This window comes from Hypomesus nipponensis, chromosome 18, assembly GCF_054491055.1.
Source record: "Hypomesus nipponensis isolate SF chromosome 18, ASM5449105v1, whole genome shotgun sequence".
NCBI lineage: Eukaryota > Metazoa > Chordata > Actinopteri > Osmeriformes > Osmeridae > Hypomesus > Hypomesus nipponensis.
The window spans coordinates 12,630,447-12,653,235 of record NC_140378.1 but is presented as its reverse complement, the minus strand read 5'-3'; the positions used below and the strand labels follow the sequence as shown (position 1 = coordinate 12,653,235).

Here is a 22,789-nt window from a genome sequence, read left to right as displayed (position 1 = left end):
TGGATAGTGTAGAACTGTTGCAAATTTGGTGCAAATCCAAAACATGTAAATCTTCTTTATGAGAGTGGCTAAAAGAGAGAGAGAGAGAGAGAGAGAGAGAGAGAGAGAGAGAGAGAGAGAGAGAGAGAGAGAGAGAGACAGAGCTGTGGGGTTCATATACAGTACAGGTTGAATATGTAATTAAGTGCAGAGTGAGCATTTTCCTCTGAGGTAATTCTATCTCAGTACCCCCACAGTGTGTAAACTGTCTGTTCTACAATACCCCTACAGCTTTGTGTCTTCTTAAGGCGTGTGACTAAACCCTTCTGACAAAATCCAACCTGACAGGGTAAAATAATGAGCGCTTCATAGAAAAAGCAATTACATAAGAACAAGTTCAATACACACGCTGAACTCAAGTCCCCCCCCCCAAAAAAAATCAACAAAAGTTTTGACAATCATTCCAGACAAGGCGGGTGTAGCCTACTAGTTTGTCTTATCTGGATAAGCAGACAATCTAACATGTTATCTGTGAACAGCAACACTTCTTATAGCATTCATTTTGTTGAGGAAACTCTGACATCAAATTCACGTGCACAGCAAGTATAATATGCTTTCTCCAAATAACATCTTGCTTTATCTTTGCCAAATATCTTCACCCTCACTTTTCACTGCTCATTATTCAGCAATTTCTTCAGTAACCCTCCATATATTTTTCTTGTTATCATGCTAAAACCCTCTGGTATTCATACTGCATTGTGGGGGTTTGAAGACTTTACAAAGACTTGCCACACCAGCTGTTCCAAAGCTTCCCCATTGCTCCAGGCATCAGCTACTTCAAGAGGCAAATTTATCTTGGCGTGTTGATTTCTCAGCCTGCTGTCCATGCCTCAGCAGACACTAGGGAGGCAATTTTGCTCTGGAGTGTATGCTACTGTGAGACTGTGCTTATCTCTCTAACTCTTTCTCTCCATATCTGTGTGGTCACACAAATTAGAAATTAAATTTCTCCTTGGATATGTAACTGGGAGTTGTATAATAGAATGGCAGAGATAGCTCCCCTGCTCACGTTGGGTTGACCCGTTCTCCTGATAATTAGGGTGATGATGTGTAGGCTACTTGTATTAGCTGTCACTGTGAATCCTTCAACTTTCATAAATTCCTTCTTCTGAACTTTTATAGTTTAATTCGTTGGTCCAGACAGGCAGGCTTTTAACTTTCATGAGTAAAATCTCATGGAAATGAACACTTTTCAGCTCAAGCAAGATTGATCAGCACTCCCATTTACATGTTTGTGTCCTTGTGATGCTCAGCCAAATGCTCGTATGTTTTTGTCATTGTTCAAAGTCTACTCTTACTGTGGAGGCCGACAGTAGTCCCTAGCCTACTAAACTTGTTTTCAAGTTTCCTAACCCTGAACACGGAATACTTCCGAACCATCCACCTCGGACGTCTCCATTCTTCTCATTCATTGTTGTTTCGCCTCAACACCTGTGTCAATCACCCTCCACCCGGTTGTGATTGTTCGGTGTTCCGCAATGTTTCAGTTGGAAAAAAGATAAATCCTTCGAAGTCGCTCATGCGAGTGATGCAACATTTTGGAAAAAGTATTAAGGCTGCTCGTGACCTGTATGCTCTCGTGCATGCCCAAATGCGCGGTACAGCTTACCCGCTTTATTGTTCCAACTAAACACGAAGTATTTTGATAACGTGTGAGTAGCATAGAGTGAAATAGACCTAGTTAAATATATTATACAGTTGTTTGATATCTAGTTAAATTAAAACTACGTATATAAGTTGACTCGCTTGCAACTGGAGCTTGCAAATAGGCTAGCCTAGTTGGATGTGGACTGTTGAGGCCTAAAGAATATACTGTGAGCTTTATTTTTCGTAGCTGGTCTAGTTGGGTCTTTTTTGTTTGTCATAGTGTCATAGACGGTGGTTAACTTCTACCTACTGTATTTCGTTTTTAACGTTACTGGGACTTTTTTTGACACAGTTTTTATTGTTGGATGAAGGAAACAAACCAAGGGTTTCACCATGACAGCGTTTTACACTCAACTCTTCACTTCCAAACGTGGATCTATGGCTAAAATATGGCTAGCTGCTCACTGGGAACGGAAAATCACCAAAGCTCATGTGTTTGAATGCAATTTGGAGAGTACTATCAAAGACATCATCTGCCCGCAGGTAAATTGGCAAGTGGCATGCTAACAATTGCCCGTATAGACACATATAACGCTAGCTAGCTACATACGTTATTTCAAGTCCTGTCATAAATGTCACCAATCCTGTTACAGTAAAGACTGCATGTCTAATGACCAAAGCCCAAAGGATGTTTTTAAGTAAATACTATAGCCAAAGGTCAATATAACAGGTCAAAGTATGTTTGTTAAATGTTGTAGATCAATATTGGCTTGCGGACCTCTGGTCACCTACTCTTGGGTGTAGTGCGGATTTATTCCAGAAAAGCCAAATACCTCCTAGCAGACTGCAGTGATGCAGTGGTCCAAATCAAAGTTTCATTCAGGCCAGGTTGGTCATCAATACTTAGTGCTTATTACAAGGGCAATGTTTCATTGATGTCAATAATTGGAAGTAGTATATAGAGCTCTCTGAACTCCTTTGCTATTCCAAAAGGCCAGACTGACTTGCCGGTTGAGGGACTGGAGGCCACCCTCAAAGCTATCACATTGATGGAAAATTTCCCTGACTTTGAGTCACAGCTACCAGACTTAAAGTATGTTTGTCCTAGTCTCCCTCATCTCACTCACTCAATTCATAATGTTTTCTGCTCTCAGATTATTGTTTTTTAATTTAGTTTTTGTTATGTGATGTGTATGTCGAATAGGCAGCCTATGTCATTATTTCTGCTGACTTTTCTATAATTCGTTTTTAACATAGCACCATAGACGATGTGGACCACTTCTCACTGAATCAATCTCGAACTGAGGAAATCACTCTCAAAGAGGATTATGGAAATGCTTTTCACACATTCAAGGACATTGCTGATGGTCAGGACTCTACTCAATGACTACGCCTGTGTCTCGAACCTCAAATAATTACATTCCCTACAGTTACTTTCAGCCATGTTTTTTTCTTAGTCCTCATTTACTCTGTATGTATCAATGTAGGAGATGAGAGCCAGTCCTACCATGGGGGTATAATGGACATGAGCTTCCAAAGTCTGACCCACCATGGAGATGGTTTTGGTGATGAGAACAAAGGATTTGACATCCTTGGTACTGTCTTATCAGATGTTTTTTTATTTATTTTTTACAAAAGATTAAAGTGATATGTTCTTTGATTCTTTCTCTCGCATACAATTCTCAATCCTTGTAAAATCTCTTAATTTCTTCTCAGATTTCATGTCCAACTCCAGTGAGCATACTCTGTTGACGGGCATCCTCCCATATGAACCTCAAAATGAGAGACCCGAGACTCCACTGATAGCTATAAACCACAAAGGTATTGCTATGTGACAGATTCATGTTTCCAAATGTCAATACTAAATATGCACTTATGCGTTGTTTAATATCATAGAAAGTGAGCATCAATCTGAATATGAACCAGTAACGTTGGATTGTGGAATTTTGATGCTTGGAAGTCAGCCCAAATGAGGATTACATCAAAAAAAGACATCTTAACATTGTATTGTCTGTTGTTCAGATGTGAACAGCACAGAGGCCATGGAGGAAAACCCCCCTATATTAAATGAGACCCCTCTGCTAGTCAACGAGGCATCAGCCTTTGATCTGGAACCTGTGGATGTCACACGTAGGTCTAGATCTTTCTCTTCATACAGTATGTCTGATCCAAAATACGAAGCAAACCCCTCAATGTAGTTCTTGGCTGTCCTCAGCCTCGTCTGAGAAGAAGAGGGGGAAGAGGAAAAGGAGACTTGTGGTGGATGGCACCAAGGAGCTGTCCAACAACGCCATCAGGGAGCAGCTCACAGACTGGCCTGACTTGGAGGTTGCCATGGACATTGCCCCTCCCACCCGCCAGCTCATGCAGTGGAAAGAGAGTGGAGGAGTGGACGAACTCTTCAGTCACCTGTGTGGTGTTATCATACATCCACAGCTGCTGCAGGTACTGAAAAGGAGAAACCCAGTCCGTAATCAACTTTCTCTGAGTAGATTAGGATCTGGATGCAACCCTTGTCTCTGCAGCTGTACACCAAGTATGTGTTCAGAGGGAAAGCACATACAGCTGCTAGTGAAGTTGATCAAGAAGTGATGCGAGAGGACAGACATTTGGGTGAGAACCGCTTCCGAAGAACACAGAAATGTCTACCTCAACACAAGAGGCCTGATATTGTAGGACTTGGAATCAAACAGGATATTAACTATTCATGACACTGAACACTTCCAGTGCCTGTTCTTTACAGATCAAAGCGAGATAGGTGATGTGCCTTTTGTGAACGCCAGTGTTCTCCAAGAGTCTGTTGGTCCCGAGGCAGTGAGGCACAACGTTGAGCTGACTCCTCTTCATCACATGACTGACAACTCTTCTGACCACTGCTGGGACACTGCAAATGTAAAGGGAATGTACTGTTCACACATACATGGAAGATGACCCCTATCATTCCTCCCATCCCATTATTTCCTATTCCCTCATGCTGTCTGTTTTCCTAGAACGGGAGTAGGTTGGAGGTTTTTCACCCTGATCTTCCATCTGAGGATTCCATGCTTGTTCATCATTCTGGATTCCAGGAAGCGACTCAGTCCTCTGTGATAAGGACTCAGGTGCCTCATATGCTCTGAGTACTCTCCCACACAAACCTTTGAAAATCCCACATCATCATTACTGTCAGTATAGGTTTGCTGTACCCTCTGATGTGTTGTCATCTGTAACCCCAGTCTATGCTGGACAGTCAGGACTTTGAGAGGAGGATGAACAGTCGAGCACAAAACCTGCTAAATGCTCTTAAAGTAAGAAACAACCACACATACAATATACCCAACTTGCAATCATTTTTGGACATAAGGATACAAGAGCATCATTAACATAACTTTAAGTTAATGTATTTGAATTGTGCACATATGAAGTTATATACACACGTGCACACCTTCACAAGCACATATTTTATGATCTCCTCTCTCAAGGTACCCTACCACAGAGCCTCCGTATTCCATTACAATCAAATGCAGTCACAGAGGACAGGGGTTGAAATCTTAAAGGGCCAGAGCAGGATTAGGGGGTGAGAGTGGAAAGAAACTAAATAGCAGTGCACATGTGTTTTGGTGTGTTGTGTCACAGAGGCAGAGCAGCAGCAGCAGCAGCACTGCCATGTTCAGCTTGCTGACGCTGTGCGAGGGGAGCAACCGCTCCCAGGCCGCCGCAACCTTCTTCTGCCTCCTGGTGCTGAAGAAACAGCAGGCGCTCAGCCTGCACCAGAACGGGCCTTACACTGACGTCACTGTGACACCTGGACCCCGCTTCCACCTGTCATAGAGCAGGAGCTGTCTTGATGATACGACATGCTGATATAGAACGACTCAATGCTGGTGTGTCTTACCAGCAGTTTGACTTTGCAAGCCTTGTGATGAATTCTGCACCATCATCTGTAGTGGACATTTAGATAAACAACACTGATGGAAAGATATATATATATATATCCCACTTCTGTAAAAAAAAAAAATATATATATATATACATATATATATATATATATATATATTTTTTTTTTACAGAATCGGGATTGTGATTGTAGGTCACTCTTTCAGCCATTTTTGAAATGGTTAAATCGCCTTTGCTATTCACAAAGGGATTAGCTTCCTTGTATTCCTTCCCACATGCACTGTTTGAATGGTTGACTTTGTGCTAATGAAATGTTTAGTTCTGCATTTTAGTTCTGCAGTTTCATACAATTAATAACGGAGTCATTTTGTTTGTCTTGTTCATTATGTCAACTTTGATGGCAGCCCTTTTTAATAGTGTTTAATCCATATACATTTAATCACTAAATGTGTACACATGTTCAGATATTTATACCTACTGAGATATTTACTAAATTATATAATTCTAACCCTATATTATATAACCCTAACCCCATGTTATACAGCCTCAACTTTAGGCCAAATATGTTATTGAAGTCCAGATTTAATGTGGATATGTTTTCATTTGATAACACCAACCACTAAACCTGTACTTATCGTAGTCAACATATTGATGATAGTGAGAGAGTAAGTGACGCATTTGCCCAATAAATGTTTTCGAAAATAACCGTAAACCATCAAAAGCGTCATTGTCTACTAGGCCACTGTTTCTTTAAGACGATGCGGTATACGCAATTGACTAAGCTTAGGAATGGGCTCTCATCAGCAGCACCTTATGATCAGCATCAGCACCCATTTACATGCTTCTGGTGACGTTTTTGCACCCATCCACAGGTCCAGCGAGGACACATTGCACACCACGATGTAGGACTGTTCATTGATCTGGCGAAAATGGTAAATTCTCAGACTCGTGCTTTTGTCAGGAATCTTTCGTTCCGGGTATGTCTGCATCCAGGATTAAATCAGGCGATACCCCTACAGAATCGTAAGTAGGGCATAGCTAGGACGAAATTAGTTTGGCCAGCTATTCCTGTCCTGTCCAGAAGATTTCACAGTATTTTTTTATTCATCATGTAAAGACATGTAAGATTAAGTGTGAAAGTATACAGGCCGTGCAATATAGATGTAACCTCTGTCGCAGAGCAACCAGAAGTATTTAGAGATTTTACTATGAATCCAGTTAATACGCAGAATTGTTGAACTGCTATGGTGATGTAGCCTATGCCGCTTTAAGCACTGGCGCTATATCGGTGTCATTGTTTTTTTCGCACTAATAGACATGTTCATTCTTGGACTAATTTTCTTATCTATATGGCAACATGTTTGCTTATTGCACGGGATTGTTCCTTCAGCTAGGCCTTGTTAGTAAGCCACCTTGTTCACCTGTCAACCAAGTATACCGCTGATGCTCACACACGTTACGTAAAGCATTGCGTGTTTCAACCACTTGTTGCGGGGGTCCACGCGCAGTCTTGGTCGGTATGTGTCTCACAAAGTAGACAATTCCACTGCCATGCTCCGCATAATTAAAATGATTAGAATTAGAAGGATTAAATGTTATGTTTGTTTTTGTTAGTTTGTCACTTTCAATTAGTACTTCGGTTTAAACTCAGTGCCTGTAAGCTGTCCTCAGATCCTATGTCAATGAATCTTGTTTCTGGCCATGGTTATCAGAGATGGCAGGCAGTGCTCACTGCAGTGATGTGGCGATGAACTCACTGTGTTTCCTTGTGTCCTGCTCTGGTTTGTAAATAAAGCCATTATTGTTGAAGAGGTCCTGAAAGCCAGACTGCTAGCCCTCCCATCAATGATTGCCAAACAGGCTGGCCAAAACAGTGCACTATACATTCACAAGAACAAACCTGTTTTATTGTCTTTGGTCTATGTGTTAGTGTTCCATCACAAACTTAGAGGTGGTTCAAATACACTGCCTAAGAGTTGATCAGAGTTTCCCCAAAACAAGTATGTGAAGATACAGGGCTGATATTCAGTGGTATAAAAACACTTGTTTTTGCAATATGCTTGATTTCTGTAGCTCTAAGGCATCCATCTAGCCAGTAGCCACGGCAGCAGATGTAGAGGTTGGCCACACCATGTCTCTCACTCCTAGTCGAAAGCCCTCTGCTGGTCAGCGCAGGTACTGCTATTTCCCTGTCCTCTGCCAACAAAAGTGATGTTAGGAATGATTGTATTATATATTACATTTTATTTAAGGATTTACAAATTGTTGTTTTGTTGAGAATTTTTCATTTTTCAATGTTAATAACAGTCTTGTTTCAATGTTTTAGTAACATTACATTTCTTATCTAGGCGGTCGGTGGGCACCAGTGGAGGAAGTGGGCGCCACTCCCACAGTGATGCCTCCAATACCAATACCTACCCCTTGTCTGGCAGGGGTAGTGAAGGCAGCCCTACAGCCCGGACATACCCTGGCACACCCAGGTAGGATGCAAGCCATCTGACTTATACCAGTGGGGTAAAAATAACTTGGGTCAGCCCCCACCGCAAGGAGACTTCCTGCACTCTTGAAAAAAAAAAAATCAACATCTACTTCTGACCATTTTTGCTGAGAAATGCAGTCTTGCAATTCATAATTTATCATGAAATATGGAAGATAGAGAGCATGCGCAAAATCACTGTCAGCAACTCGATACAGGAATAAGACAAATACAGGATTCAACCTTCAACGAACGACAAGTTCATTCGGTGCCTATGATAATCGAATGCCTGCCACCACTTTGCACCACCATGTAATTGCAGGCGCCAGGCAAAACAGACCACATGCAGTGACAACCATGGGATTCGACCGCCCACTCCAGAGCAGTACCTCACACCCCTACAGCAGAAGGAGGTCTGTATTCGACACCTGCGTGCTAGACTGAGGGAGAATGTGGACAGGCTTCAGCACAGGTGAGTCAGTGGTGATTTGTCTTTAAGGCTGTACCACCCATGTGATATCTGACAGACAAATACATGTTGGTCTTCAGATGGTAATAATCCACACTCCAACCCCACCAGGGACTGTGAGATTGGTGAACTAAGGACCCAGCTGTGCAGAATGCAGGAGGACTGGATCGAGGAGGAGTGTCACCGTGTGGAGGCCCAGCTGGCCCTGAAAGATGCCCGCAGGGAGATCCAGCACCTCCAGGAGGTTGTCGAGTCAGTAAGAACTAACCTCACCACCCGAGAACAAGACCCCCATGACCATAAGCCATACCTAAGGCCACAGGGACCCTGGTCTGGGAAGTCCAGATCCTGTGGCTGCTCTCCAGCCAGCACACTGAGCCGCAGCACCACATACACCCGGCTCAGTAGTGAAGGGCTAGCTCTGCAGCTAGACCGTGACGGACACGCCCCGGACTTCTGTGGAGCGCCACGTGTTGATGGGCGAACCCACCTGCTGTTGGAGGCTGCCCTGCTGTCAGAGCAGGCCACACCAGGCCATGCTCGGGGGCCCCCCACTGCCAGCGTACCACGCTCCTCCACATACGAGAGGCTGTGTAGTGGGGGGGCTGTACTGCCCGTTTCCCACTCCTGCCAGTCTCTCAGTAGCAGCTGCAGGTGCACTGGGCACACGTACCTCCCACACCACCACCTGTTCTTGCACTTGCCCCAGGAGGAGGCCCCACCAGCACCCGTAACTCCAGCTGCTGTCCCTGTTCCTGTTCCTGTGGCAGAGAACAAGCCAGAGGTCAGATCCCAAGCCTGTAGCCCCACCATCACTTGGCTTTCTGAGGAAGGAGGGGGCGAGGAGCTGAGTATCATCTCTCTAGCAACAGCCAATGTCACCCCCTCTGAGACACAGCCATTCCCTTCCTCCTTGTCTTCCTCGCCCCCTCCCCAGCTGGCCTACAACATAGAGCCACTGCCTCCAGACAGACCTGTGGAGATCACAGTGGTGCCGACCATGGCCCAGACCTGCCAGCCCTCTCCTGGGGTCCAGCAGGCAGCAACCGTTGTGGAGGTGGAGGCGGAGGCTGAAGCAGAAAGTGAAAATAATGTGGAAGGAGAAGAAGGTCCTCCACAGCGGAGCCACTGGAGCAGATACTTCCTGGTGGATTTGTTCGCTCTGGCCATGCCAGTGGTACCAACAGTGGCCTGGCTGTGCCGTGGGGCACCACGGGAGGTTCTGCCTGTGTACCACATTGGCTCTCTGTTAAGGGGCTGCTGTGCTGTAGCGCTCCACTCCTTACGCCGAAGGGGCGCTGGCAGAGGTCGTGGGCCTACCACCATGAATGGTGCAACCTTTATCTGAGTACCGCTTCACCTTGGATCTCTTTTAGTTGCCATGCAACCCCACCTCCAAGAACCACAGCCACAACTAGTATTACTTTAGTCTTTCCTCTTGTCTTAACCACATAGTATGGCATGAGGATGACATGATCGTTCTGTTAAAACTGTTACAAGACTGCAAGGTTTATTTACTAGGTGTTGTATCTTCCCAGTCATGCCTTGCTATTGAAGAAGAAATCAAATGCAATTTCTAGTGCAATTTCAATGCTCTGCATTCTGAGCTGCTTCTCAAACTGAACATCTCATTGCACATATCCCTGGTGATACTCCCCCCCCCCTCCACAAACCATTGAACTGAACTTTCTAAACACAGGACATATTTGACCCTTGAACCCTTTGATGCAATGCATCCCACTGCTCCTTGAACTCTGAAACGTTTTTGTAACACCTGAACCCAGTTTGTTTTTCGATCCAAATCATTAACAGTGTTTCCCTCTTGTATGAACAGCTAAATGAATGAAGACCAGAATGAGACAGTTCTTGTCAAATGTTGAATGTTAATAATTATTCTGTGGAATCTTGAATGAAAAAGCATAATTTGCACGGCTGTGTAAGATAATTATTTTATTTCAGGGATCCCTGGTTTCATTGGTTAAATTGACTGTCAAAATCAAAGACTAGGTAGTAATAGAACTGATGTCACCATAAATACCAAATGTTACATTACAGTGAGGATGCCACTTAGTTGGAACGTCACTTTTCATCTTTATCTGTACAGTTATAAAGCCGAGACCAATCTTTATTTCCAGTAGCTTATCCCCAATTTTAAAAGAAAATTAAGTTGCTTTGTATATCATTAAATCCTGTATTAACTGTATTATAGTGCTATTACTGCAACAGTAGAATTTCCAATCATTAAATACAGATGTCAAAAGGAATGAGAAAAGCAATGTTGAAATGTGATGAAAATGCACAAGCTGTAGAATACACAATTTGAATAGGTTTGAATATCTTGTTTCCTTTGAAAATAAATTGGAAGTTGCCTTGATTTCTCTTTTCTTCTTAATACTTCTACTTCTTGCATGCTACAAAACAATGCCTATGGGAAATCAGGGAGTTTGATAAATTAGACGACTCCCTCCGAAGTCTAGAAAAACCCTCTCCAAACCTCCAAAGGGAATAGAAGAAGAAGTGCGGTGTGAAGTTAACACTGATGTGTAGAGAGATGCACAGTGGAGCATTGGAAACATCCAGATTGTTGTCTAGAAATTAAAGAACATTTTTTAGAATACCTACGAAATACTTTTTGATTATAGTAATTGATTGTGGCATGTCCCGTGACTGCTGCGAACATGGGGTTAATATACCAATACACGTGCAATATTCTTAAAACATTGTGTCAAGTATTCAACAAATATGAGAAACTCTAGAAGCACCATATAGACTAAACTAAAGCCAACTTGTTTTAATATACTCATACAACTAATCCATGTGGGAAACAGTCATTTATTCTTTTTTTTGTTTTGTTTTTTACTCTTCAATCAATTTTTCATAATTGCAATCAATACATTTTCTAAAGCAAGGCCACTCCCTGACCCAAAGGAATGAGATTGATTTAACATTTGGGTAATGACACTTTATCCAAAATTGTGTTTGTGTGTGTGTGTGTGTGAGAAACCTGGTCCTGGTGGCAGCTAGGACTAGCGAAATTAAAGGAAAATACAAAAAAAAACATCACCATTAAAATAAAAAAAACATGACATCTCTAAAAAGGTATGGCCTATGAATTGTTACAATACAGGTTCTACATTACAGCTAGAGAATAATTGAAGCAAGTGACAACAATTTGTATCTAAAATGGAAAGGAGAGTGAAGTGGTGAAGCTATAGGCATGAGTCCTTTACAGGAATCAAGTGCAGAAATCTTCTGTTAGCTTTTTCCTCCATGTTCCCGAGATAGGAGTCAACCTGGGGACAGTGATTAAAAAAAACAGTGCTGTGATTTACCAGTAGAGACACAAATGAGAGGATTATAGGAGATGAGTACCAAAGCTTATTAAAACACACACGATTATCACTTAAACTCTCAATCCTGTATAAATGTTCCCTAAGAGTTTACACAGCATCTGAGTATTTGCAAGCAACAATGGCACAATGAATAATTTGATGCTTGCTTAGCTTCTGATTTTAAACAGTTAAGTGCTCTCACCCTGAAAATCTGAGTGGAATTAGACAAAGTGAGAGCATGCGCTTCATTCCAGGCCAAGCAGCTCCACATCGAAGATGAGGGTAGCATTGGGTGGGATTATGCCTGGGTGTCCTTTGCTGCCATAAGCAAAGTCTGGTGAGCAGGTCAACTTTGCCCGCTGGCCAACACTCATCTGTAAAACAATCACAATAATTTGAAATTAAATCGTTTGGATTGTGTACAGTTTAGATTACTATTTAGGACATGCTTTAGCCAAAAAGACGCATACCTGGGCAACTCCTTCCTCCCAGCCACGAATAACCTCCTGCTTCCCAATCTTGAATTTGAAGGGCTTGCCCCTGTCCCGGGAAGAGTCGAACTTTGTTCCATCCGTCAGTGAACCTGAAATAGCAGTAATCAATGAAAACCATTAGCCTTCCGCTTGTTTATTTATACATACCGCGAACGATTCACACCTGAGTTCACACAATTGCACGCCCTAGTAATACATTTGTAACCATTGGGAGCGCCACTAAATGATCATAATATCGGTTTAATCCGTAACTAGTTCCAGTGGTGCACGAGTTAGCACTATCTACATAGTATACTACTGCTTTTGGTTGAGCTAGCTAGCTAGATTTGGGCCTAACCCGATCAGTTGGCTAAACTAATGTTAGCTACAGTAGCAACAATAGCTGGCCAGCTACCTAGCATTGACAAAAAGAGCTAGCTCGGAGGCTAAATACAGATCCAATTTAGGATGTGGATTTATCATCAGTAACCACCCACTTCGAGGACAATGGTATACCAGGATTTAGAAAAACAGAAAAGTGTGAAGCTAGCATTAAAATAAAAGAAACATTTGTAGGGCACAAGATTGATTCACTGATGACAGCTAGCACTAGCTACGCCCTAAAAGCTAAACCAACATTCATACAGTAATACGATATAGCAATGTTAGCCTAGTCACACTGGCTTAGCAGTTAGTGTAGCTATGCCATTCTCGCTAACCCTCGGAAACTGACTCACCGACATAGTGCACAACGACGGTCTGTCCCTTTTTAGGAAACGTTCGCCCTGAAAGAAGAAATATGGCGAAAAAGCAGATATAAGATGGCCACATTCAAAATCCAAATCTTCGTATTTCTTGTAAAAAATAACCATTATGTCAAAGCAATCATGCCTTACCATCACCAGCGGTTATAGTCTCAATTTCTACTCCCATTTTGCTTCTCTCTCTCCTCACAATGCAAGCGGAAGCCGGAGGTTCAGCGGATTTAAAACAGGGGGAGGGCCAGACATAAATAGGCCAGAGATAGATGCAAATTAATATCCGTTGTTGTGAAACGATAAATGGTGATAGCTTACAGACATCCAATTACAGCAATTTAAATCAACATCATGACGTTTAAAAAATGTCTTTATTGTGGATTTAGCGTAAGAATAAAGCTAATAACAATTGCCTAATACTCAAACGTGTATTTGTAAAACATTTTACAGCGTATGATTTCCTTTCTTCAAACAAATAGTCTCATGGTTAATCAAACGTCCATTAAAACATATATCTACGTGGATTTGTAATTTGGGCTATACCCACGTAACTTTAGATTTAGGATTATGTTGCTCATCTTGTCCAGAACCTAATGAAGGGTATCCCGGGTGGCTCTCACATGAAGAAGAATGGAGATTCCCATCGTGAATACAGTGAGTGGGCACGAAAAAGGTAACACATGGGTTTTTCAACTTGATGTGGTTTCTATCATAATTGTGAATTGTCTTTGCGTAAGACTTGACTGAGCTGGACTTCAGAATTGGCTGAGACTTCAAGCCTGATGTCTGACTGGATGGTCTGCGTCTTGATTGGGCATAATTTCCTCCATATGTTGGTAATACAGCTTCTAGCCTGATGAGTAGAACAATGGAACGTAACTTTTTTTTAAACATTAGAACATGTTTGAATTCCTTTATTGTGAGCTCTACTGATGAACTGTATGCCATATACAGGAAAACGCACCGCATTCTGGCCAGCTCTGATTGGTTCTGGAGGCGGCGTTCCTCATTGATTGGGTAAAAGAAAAAAAAGAGCAACCCCACAAGCAGCAGAATGATGGGCACGAGGCCAAACAGCACAATCAGAGCTATCACCACATTGTCACCATGGCTACACCCACCCGCATTGTAACCAGCAAAACTGTAAAACACAATACAAATACAAATGCATTAAAACATTCACAAACATCCACACACAAATGTCACTGACTACTACAACTGGTAAATGGCAATAGAGGAGGAACATAGAAGGGAACAAGAGACAGAAGGAGAGAGAGAGAGAGAGAGAGAGAGAGAGAGAGAGAGAGAGAGAGAGAGAGAGAGAGAGAGAGAGAGAGAGAGAGAGGGTAAGAAAGTCAAGAAGGAGCAGGTGGATGGAGGGACTGATGGAGGGATGACTCACTGTAATACCATGGTTGAGATTCCAGCAGACAGTCCCCCCCCTAGCTTACTGCAGAATGCATAGCAGGAGAAGAACAGGGGCTCCAGCTCCTTGCAGCAGGGGTTTCTTACAGCAAAGTCGTCGACCACATCTGGGAGCATGGACCTGCAGAACAGAGTAACATTGCTGGTTCTAATATCCCAACTAACGATTCTTGTATTGCATGAATGATCAGTTTTCTAAACTGTACGGAACATTCAACACTTGACAGACAGGCTGTTCAAGAAGGGAGGGTTATGTAAATGAATTGGGTGCAAATCTCAACACACTGTTGTTGCTCTCAGTGTTGATTCTCATTAGGAGTGACAGAGGCCTAGGCAGAGTGTAGCAGCGAGGCAGGGCTGGGGGCTGGGGGCTGTGTCTGAGCTCTGACTCACCACGGCAACAGGAACATGGTGGCCAGACTGCATCCCATCAAAACGCACATGATCATGAAGACTGGCAGGTTGCTTGGCACAGAAGCTATGACCACTACAGCAGGGATGAACAGCTACAGGATGTAACATACACAGACACAATACAGGAAGCAAATATGATGCAATGCCATCTTAATTGTGATGCAGAGATTGACATTGTAATGAGGGGGGGAAGCCACGTGCTTACTGATAGGCCGACGAAGAGCGTAGTCTTTTTCCCAACTCGTACCAGAAGGACCTGCCACAGTGGAACTGTTATTGTTGCTGCAATCTGGTAAGATGCAAGAAAAATATATGAAAAGCACACAGTTTGCTTGGCAGATCAAACTTTCACATATTGAAACCTCCCCTAGGCCGTGTTTGCCATTCTATGCTCCTTTCAGTGTATGCTTGTGTGAGATACATCTTGACATGGATGAAACTATAGGGCAGTCAGTGGGATGGCGGTGGCTGTGTCGTCACGTTTGTGCCTGATACATAAAATGGACAAAATGCCGTGGGAATGTATGTGACACAGCCAGGGTCTATTGTTTTCATCAATTGGTGAGATCTAACCAGAAGAATCAACAGAAGATGTTGGAACTGAGCTCCAAGCCCAGCTGCATGGCTGCAAAACAGGGCAAAGTTCCCCAAGGACATCTATGGAAACAAGGAATAATAGATAAATGACCAGCCACATGGAGAAAACTATGATGATGTATACACAAGTTATGTGATTAGTTACTTGATTCAGGCAAGACCTTACCTGGAAGGAAAGTGCAACAAAGAGGAATCCAAGTACCAATCTTTGATATGGAACGTGGCCCACAAGCATCTTAAGAGAAGATAAATAGGATATGCGCACTGTCTCCTCCGTGCAGAGCGGAGCTGCAAGTAAAACACAAAAAAGAAAAAGGAGAACCTAGAATTAACTTGAAAATATCTGAATTTACTGTGGCATAACTTGCTTAATATCCTTCTTCTTTAAAGAAGTGGAAATGCAGTTTGTGTTATGAAATCATCTTACCCCAATGCCTCTCAGCACTAAGCTCTTGACCCAAAGGTGGCGTTCTATGATGTTTATTTGTCGTGCCTCGTAGCCCAGAACTAACCCAGGATTGCCCACCTCTGACCTCTCACCCCTGACTCACCCTGCTGCTCTTTCACCCCCAGGAACAGGACCAGGCAGGAGAGGAAGAACAGGCCACTCATGACCAGGGCAGAGGTCATGAATGCCTTTCGCTGCAGTGAAAAGCACAGAACTCACATTAAAAGATTCTGCAGAGATGGGAAGTAACAAAGCACAAATACTTCATTACTGATTTTTCTAGTATCAGTACTTAATCTTACTCTTTATTTTTTGAACTTTTTACTTTCTCACTGTCATTTCACTGTTATTACACTGTTCAACAGGACTGAGCATAGAGACATTCCTGATCACCCATGGCCATATATGAGGGAGATGATCAAAATTGTCTGCGTCAAAAAAGGATTCCTGGCAAATGTATTCATATGATGTGAGGTCCAACTACTGGCGTGACACTAAAACAGGTGTCTACTAACAGTAATAGTGATGGATATTTTTTACGTGTCATGTTATGTGTCAGAGCCCATGCTTCTTTACTTTAAATTGAGTGAAGAAGTGTAGTCAGTACTTCAACTCGTATTATTCTTTTTAAACATGAGTATCTGCACTTCTACATGAGTGAAGAATGTGTGTTCTTTTGCCAACCTCTTGAGATTATGTGATGACTGTATATTGATAAACACACAGATTGTTGTGTATTACCCATTACACTCACCCACCGACCCACACACACACACAGGTCCAACAAAGCCCTTTGTTAAGTAAAGTAGAGGTAATTTTAGTGTAATGCTATATCCCTGAGACTGCCAGTGTTTGTGGGCAAAGCAATTCTCACACCCAGCATTGAGTGTTTGAGGTACATAGATAGGGTTACCGTGGGCTGCAGTGTATCTGTCTGTGGTGGGGTAGGGATGTTCTGAGCTAGCTCGGTGCTCTGGTTCACTTGTGCACATGCTCCTTGTCGCTCAGTGTTGTATACTGCCACAACCTGGCCCTGAATCATTGAGCCCACAAGCATGGCCATCATCTCCACACTCATTCCTTGGCAGAGGGGAGAGAGAAGAAAAGACTTGGGGAAGAAAATGTTGTGGATAGACACAGTCACTTCAGGAATGCTATGTGGGGTCTTACATGTGTACAATCAGGACAGAAATGAAAGCCAGGGAGTCAGGAAAACCCAGGGCTGACACTACTGAATAAGTAACAGTGTGAAAGAGAGCATGACAAGCTCTTACTGTAGGCAGTGGCAGAGTCTCTGTCCTTCTCATCTCCCCCCAAAAACATGTTAAGTGAAAGGTAGGGCACATGGAAGCACTGTGAACAGAGAGGGACAGAAACCATGGTGACATTGTAAACTAGGGTACTGTGAATTTGAAGGATGCTGTAGCCATAGTGACAGTGCAGTAAGCAGAGCTTGAGGCATGCAGCAGTAACCATGGTCACAGTAACAAGGGAAGAACATGACATTTGATGCAGTTACCATGGCAACACTGAAAAAGGGAAGAATATGGCGCATTACATGTAATTCATTTTCTAAAAACATAATCCACATGATAACAGACATATTCATACTCTTAAAGACAGTAAGATTGCAAACCACTGCATTTAAATAACACAACACCGGTGGAGCCTTCTAATCATGTTGAAGGGGATGTAACACCAAGAGATGAAATGGGGGCTGTGTGTGGGAGGTGAGAAGTACTGTGTGGTTGCAATGGTGTGTGACAAGGCTGTACATCTCACACTCATGAGGGTCTCAAACAGACAGCTGGCTGTGAGGTACCACGGAACACTGAAGGCCTGCGACATGGAGCCCCGAGGCACAAACCACAGCAGAAGATAGGAGAGGACTGCCAAAGGCATGGAGACTACCACCCTGAAAGATACAGAAACACAAGCTGAAGATGGAAGACAGCATGACACAACATGATATCAGTTTTGTCACTGAGAGCCACTGACCATGGCATGAATTTTCCAATGGGAGTCCAGCGACTCCGGCTGACCAGATATCCCACCAGCGGGTCAGTTACAGCATCCCAGGCGTGACTCACAAACAAGATCAGAGACACATAGAAGGCATCCATCTGTGAAGAACCAACACTTACATGACCGACCCAAGATAGGGGTTCACACAGACAGTCAATAAGACAGTAGACTGACAAAGTAATGGCAACATTTGTAAGCACAAGTAAATGACATCATAAAGGTCTAACACCCATACCCACCTGTACTACATCCAGTAAAAATATCTGTATGGAGAAACCTATGGCAACATTTGTCATGTTATTGGGCACTCCTCCAACTGCATAGCATAGCTTCCTGACCAGAGGAATCCCTCCTGGATGCTACAATGACCAGATACCAAACAGAGACAGACAGATAAGTCTTACGTAGAGAGGGAAGAGAACAGGAAATGTTTGGGTATTATATGTCCATGTTTCGGCCATCCTAGTAACAGAACCCCGGCAGAAATCAATTTATGTGTAGTGTGCCTATCACAATGTTGCTGAATAAATTGATTATGACCATAGCGAGCATATTTCAAAAGTATTTTCAAGAAGAACAACATTATCTTCCAAAGTTAGTAGGTATATTTACAGTGTAATATGCTATGCAGACACAAACTAACAAATGAACAAACCCATAAAATAATGATTTAGTTCAGTGAGCTTACGTTTGTCTGGGGCTGACTGTCCGTGCACTTGTTTCTGCTCTGACAGTCAGCGCCACCGGCTGGTAGCTGACTCTTCAGGCTCTGTAGCTGATCTGTCAAGTTCTTGAGGCAATTCATCTTCAGACAGTGAGCAAAATGCCCTCACTTGTACATTCAGTCCACTCCAAAAGATCAATCATACGCCTTGCTACAGAGGCTCTGTTTTAAACTTTCAGCATTGTGTCTTGCTTCTGGTGTTTATATCAACTACTATAGTGTTTCTCTGTCGGCAATGGGTACTTAACTAACATATTACCCCACCAGAATCTGACCTAACAGGAAGAATTGTCCCATTCAAACATAAAAGTTCCATTCAAAACCTGTAACTCACACCACCAGAGGCTGAGAGCGTTACTCAGAGTGCCCCTTGAGGGTAAAACCACTCAAACCTGCTCTAAAGCCATGTTCCAAGACTCTTGAGTTGAACCAAGTCACAAGGACTGTTATGACCTCTAGTGGTTAGTAACTGTAACATAGGCACTCACTCTCCCTTCCAAGTTGACAGGTTGCAAAAACGGACGATGGTTCACCTCAAAGTTGACCACACTTTGAAGTAAGTTTTTGGAATCTATAAAAAAAAAATATGAACCAAACGAAACTATTGAGACACCAAGTTTGCTTCAACACAAATCTTTATTGCCATCCATGCAGTGAAAATATATGGAACTGTACAATTACATTGTAATCAAACACAGGGACAACCAAAAAGGAAACCTGGACACAACTCTAGAAAGAAAACACATCTACATACATTTTTGTTTTGTTTTTGAGGGCCATCCTAAAATAACCACACTTCCAAATGATTTCACAATTCAAAATGACATTTCCACAAAAACAAAAAGATCCTGCGTCATAATTTTGAAAAGGATCAAATAAATCAATAAATAATGTATCGAATGACAGTACAGTCACTTTGGTCTCCAACTTTAGTACTCATCAGTGGTGTCAGCTTCCTTATCATGGTTTCCAGAAAGTTCCTCTCCTCCCATCATCATGGGACTTTTAGGAGGCGTAGTATTTATTCTACATGTTGGTGCTCCTCGCACTGTCTTTAGCCTGACGGAGGCCGTAGAGCCATTTGATCACCCTGGCATTCCTCTCAATGACAGACACCCCATACGGTGTCCGCTCTGCCACCTCGTCTTCCTCCTCTTCATCCTCCTGACCAGCACCTGCACACTCGGACCCCGGCGCACTGGCACTTCGGAGACGGGCAATGGACACAATGTCAGAGGCGGGTCCGGCCAGCACCTGCAGCTCTGTTGGGTCCAGACCACACAGGTTGAAGAAGCGCTCCAGGTCCGTCCCGGCCCGGGAAAACCTGTCGCTCATGTCTGACTTGGAGCGTGTGAGGGAGGGCCGCTTTCTGGAGCAGGAGGAAGACTGGCGGGTGACAGCCGGGGAGGGAGGGGTGAGTACCAGGGGGTCTGAGGAGAGCAGGGCAGCAGCAGCAGCAGCAGGGGGAGGCACAGTGTGGTTGTGGGTGGGTGGACTGGAGACAGATTTCAAAGGAGAACAGCCAGGGGCTGTCCTGAGATGCAAGTGACGCAGGCGTGAAGCAACAATGTTGAGTGGCAAGTGAGGGTGTAAAGGCGAGGGCTGGAGGGGCTGGCGGACCTGCTGCTGTAGTCTGGAGGTTGTCCTCAGGCCTGGTCCCGAGTGGGGCATGACATCTACTCTCCGTACAGTCACTGCAGTGGGAGAGCCAGCAGAGCCAGCAGAGCCAGGGGGCTCCCCCTTCACTGGGCCATGGGCTTGCAACTTCATCTTAGCTGTGCCAGACCAGTCTAAACAGGGTGAGCAGGGCGTCCCCTCCCCTACTTCCCCCCTGACAGATAAAGGCGAGGGGCAGGTGGGGCTGCTAGGAGTACAGTTGGGGGCCTGGCTTTCCTCTGCGTCATCTGTGGTAGGGGACAGGCTTACGTCACTCACCCCATTGATCAGGTTACTCAGGTGTTTTAGGTCCAGGGAAGCGGCCCCTTGCTGGGGGCTGGAGCAGGGCAAGGGGGTTCTTCGAGTGGGGCGCAGATCTGCCCTCGGGGACAGCATGGGCTTAGACATGGTGGTTGGTCTGATTGGCTGCTGCTTGGTAAGGGCCCCCTGACTCTTGACATACTTGGCCTTGTCTGCTTCGAGCCTCTCCACAGCAGTCTGCCTACGGCCGGCTGGCTGTGCTGTCGCTGCCACCGCTGGCCTCTTGATAGGTAGATGGTTGGGAGGAGATGCAGCCTTTAGCGGCCGTCTGAGTTGGGGCTGGAGGGTATCCACAGACATCCTGGAGGGGGGGGCGGAGAGCCTGCTTGTCCACAGCTTCTTTCCCACTGTCGCTTTCACTGACCAGTCAGGACTGTGGGGAAGTCATCGTCAGTCCGGCTAGATGAATGTTAAAAGCCTGGAAGTTCTGAGGAAGAGGAAGACGGCATTAGTGAAGAACAACACACACACACTCACCATGGCAACCTGGAAAATGATCTATCATGAGTAAAACTTGTTATCAAATCGTGCACTGAACACAAACACACATATACTGCAGACCAACCAAGGATATCTCTGTTGAGTCTTTGTTCAACTGCTCCACTGAGACACACCAAGGGTTCACTCATACACTAAAACACCTCAAGTAGCAGTGCTTGTCTCAAACATAATTAAGAAGTTAAATCTCCTCCAGGAAACATCCAAATTCATCCAGTCTGGAGAAAATGGCGGGTCCAAAGAAAAAAGACTGATGGACTAAATTCAACAATCTATTGTTTAAAGAATACTTGTATCACACATAGCAACAGCTGTTAGTCGACGGGAACAATGACACTACATCTGCTCCTAGTTGCCAGGCTTGTATTGGCTGACCTCTTTAGACGGAAGACCCGGATTATTTAAATCTGTGAATCTATATGAGAAATTGTTACCACACGTTTATGTTCTGAATAGCAGAAAGCACAAACAAGCTTTTATTCTGGGAGAAGCAAGGCCAGGAGAGTGTTCTTCTAAAGATTTTCCTGTAATGTGTTGTACAGAAAGCACATCGAGGTCAACCACCAGTTAAATATATATGGGAGGAGAATGGAGAATGCCCACGTTTTAAAAGACACCGCTCAAACCCTATGTATTAGACAGACATTCTCAACATGTTTCTCATTCCAGCAGGAGCCAGGGCTAACCCAAGCAGAGGATATAGCTCCACAACTGTCTCACTGCCCAATCTCCTTTCCTCCCTGCATGGCCCAATTCCTTCACCTCCATCTCCCTTCTTCCTTATGTACCACACAGCATGATTCATTCACTTTACAGACCATTAGGCAAGCACACTTTATGGTGCGTCCATAAAGTGCACTGGTGTAGCAAACACAGAGGAATGTAAAGTGGTATGTACATAAGAACAACCAACAGATACCTACATTCAGTGTCAAGTCGCCACATGTTTTGTTTTGGAGAAGGTAAGGCAAACACCAATTTGTTGAAACAGGCTGATCACAAAAGACAAACGGAAACTAAAAACCCAAGTGAATATATGAGACTGAAAACATCTCCCGCATACTGTAAATACACACACACACCCATGCAGGCCTGTACAGAGTCTTGCCCTGGCAAGCTCAGGCCTATCTTTATGTAGGCGTTAGCAGAACGCAATCTTTAAACAAACCAAGCCTGTAATACTCTTGACCTTTCACTCCTAGGAACACCTCACCTTGAGAGTGGCAGCTGAAACTTCACGCTGTCCTGCTGAACTGTAGGTCTCTTCTCAACCAAGTACGTCACACAGGAGAACTGCAGAATTCTACTGTAGAGTGTGAATGTGTCTGGAACCAGAGAACACTGTGAGCAGCAACATTCTGGCCAAACCTGTTAGACTACTACTCGTGTGCTCCTCCTCCACCCTCCCCTCACAACAACTCTAGCCAATCCCTACCACACCAGGAAGTAGCCGGCTTCTGAAGTCATGTGACACTCTTCTTTCCCTGTGGTGTGACAGCTTTCCCATTATCGAAACACATCGCTGTTTGCTGTTTAAGATCATGGCACTGTGACTGGTGATCGGTACCAACTCGGACAAAAAAGATCTGATTTGACATCTCAAAGAACTAACATCTAAACGACAGTAAATATACGTCTTAGCTTCCCACTCATTCTGTCTTACCTTTCAAC

The 22,789-nt window shown here is 43.9% G+C and overlaps 5 protein-coding genes across 9 annotated transcripts; 2 read left to right on the top strand and 3 right to left on the bottom strand.

The window, feature by feature from the left end:
• Window positions 1-157: 157 nt before the first annotated feature.
• rad21l1 (RAD21 cohesin complex component like 1) lies at window positions 158-6,229 on the top strand. Of its 5 annotated transcripts, none has more exons than XM_084681318.1 (14): window positions 158-1,691; window positions 1,998-2,169; window positions 2,385-2,514; window positions 2,620-2,719; window positions 2,884-2,993; window positions 3,114-3,221; window positions 3,343-3,447; window positions 3,649-3,756; window positions 3,842-4,071; window positions 4,152-4,239; window positions 4,370-4,518; window positions 4,617-4,727; window positions 4,842-4,913; window positions 5,242-6,229. In XM_084681318.1, the coding sequence occupies exons 2-14, from the start codon at window positions 2,020-2,022 to the stop codon at window positions 5,434-5,436; spliced, it is 1,656 nt and encodes a 551-aa protein (XP_084537444.1). In that variant the 5' UTR covers window positions 158-1,691; window positions 1,998-2,019; the 3' UTR covers window positions 5,437-6,229. The 5 variants fall into 5 exon arrangements, with proteins under 5 accessions (XP_084537444.1, XP_084537443.1, XP_084537442.1 ...); XM_084681317.1 differs by having other exon boundaries at window positions 158-1,853; XM_084681316.1 differs by having other exon boundaries at window positions 159-1,853; window positions 1,979-2,169.
• Window positions 6,230-7,633: 1,404 nt separating this feature from the next.
• snpha (syntaphilin a) lies at window positions 7,634-9,846 on the top strand. The gene is made up of 4 exons (XM_084680169.1): window positions 7,634-7,677; window positions 7,851-7,982; window positions 8,301-8,450; window positions 8,559-9,846. Exons 1-4 carry the CDS (start codon window positions 7,634-7,636, stop codon window positions 9,793-9,795), a joined length of 1,563 nt encoding a protein of 520 aa, XP_084536295.1. The 3' UTR covers window positions 9,796-9,846.
• A 1,417-nt stretch (window positions 9,847-11,263) lies between these two features.
• Window positions 11,264-13,291, bottom strand: fkbp1aa (FKBP prolyl isomerase 1Aa). The gene is made up of 5 exons (XM_084680170.1): window positions 13,149-13,291; window positions 12,990-13,037; window positions 12,250-12,362; window positions 11,982-12,153; window positions 11,264-11,740 (listed from the first exon to the last, which is right to left on the bottom strand). The coding sequence occupies exons 1-4, from the start codon at window positions 13,183-13,185 to the stop codon at window positions 12,025-12,027; spliced, it is 327 nt and encodes a 108-aa protein (XP_084536296.1). The 5' UTR covers window positions 13,186-13,291; the 3' UTR covers window positions 11,264-11,740; window positions 11,982-12,024.
• A 152-nt stretch (window positions 13,292-13,443) lies between these two features.
• mfsd2al2 (major facilitator superfamily domain containing 2a-like 2) lies at window positions 13,444-18,724 on the bottom strand. Its single transcript, XM_084679012.1, has 14 exons — window positions 18,608-18,724; window positions 18,159-18,278; window positions 17,893-18,017; window positions 17,677-17,809; window positions 17,169-17,247; window positions 16,808-16,974; window positions 15,998-16,088; window positions 15,613-15,734; window positions 15,423-15,506; window positions 15,055-15,138; window positions 14,829-14,941; window positions 14,413-14,556; window positions 13,975-14,151; window positions 13,444-13,863 (listed from the first exon to the last, which is right to left on the bottom strand). The coding sequence occupies exons 1-14, from the start codon at window positions 18,722-18,724 to the stop codon at window positions 13,548-13,550; spliced, it is 1,872 nt and encodes a 623-aa protein (XP_084535138.1). The 3' UTR covers window positions 13,444-13,547.
• Window positions 18,725-19,260: 536 nt separating this feature from the next.
• On the bottom strand, window positions 19,261-22,515 carry fam110a (family with sequence similarity 110 member A). The gene is made up of 2 exons (XM_084680688.1): window positions 22,332-22,515; window positions 19,261-21,047 (listed from the first exon to the last, which is right to left on the bottom strand). Exon 2 carries the CDS (start codon window positions 20,918-20,920, stop codon window positions 19,670-19,672), a length of 1,251 nt encoding a protein of 416 aa, XP_084536814.1. The 5' UTR covers window positions 20,921-21,047; window positions 22,332-22,515; the 3' UTR covers window positions 19,261-19,669.
• Between the last annotated feature and the right edge of the window lie 274 nt (window positions 22,516-22,789).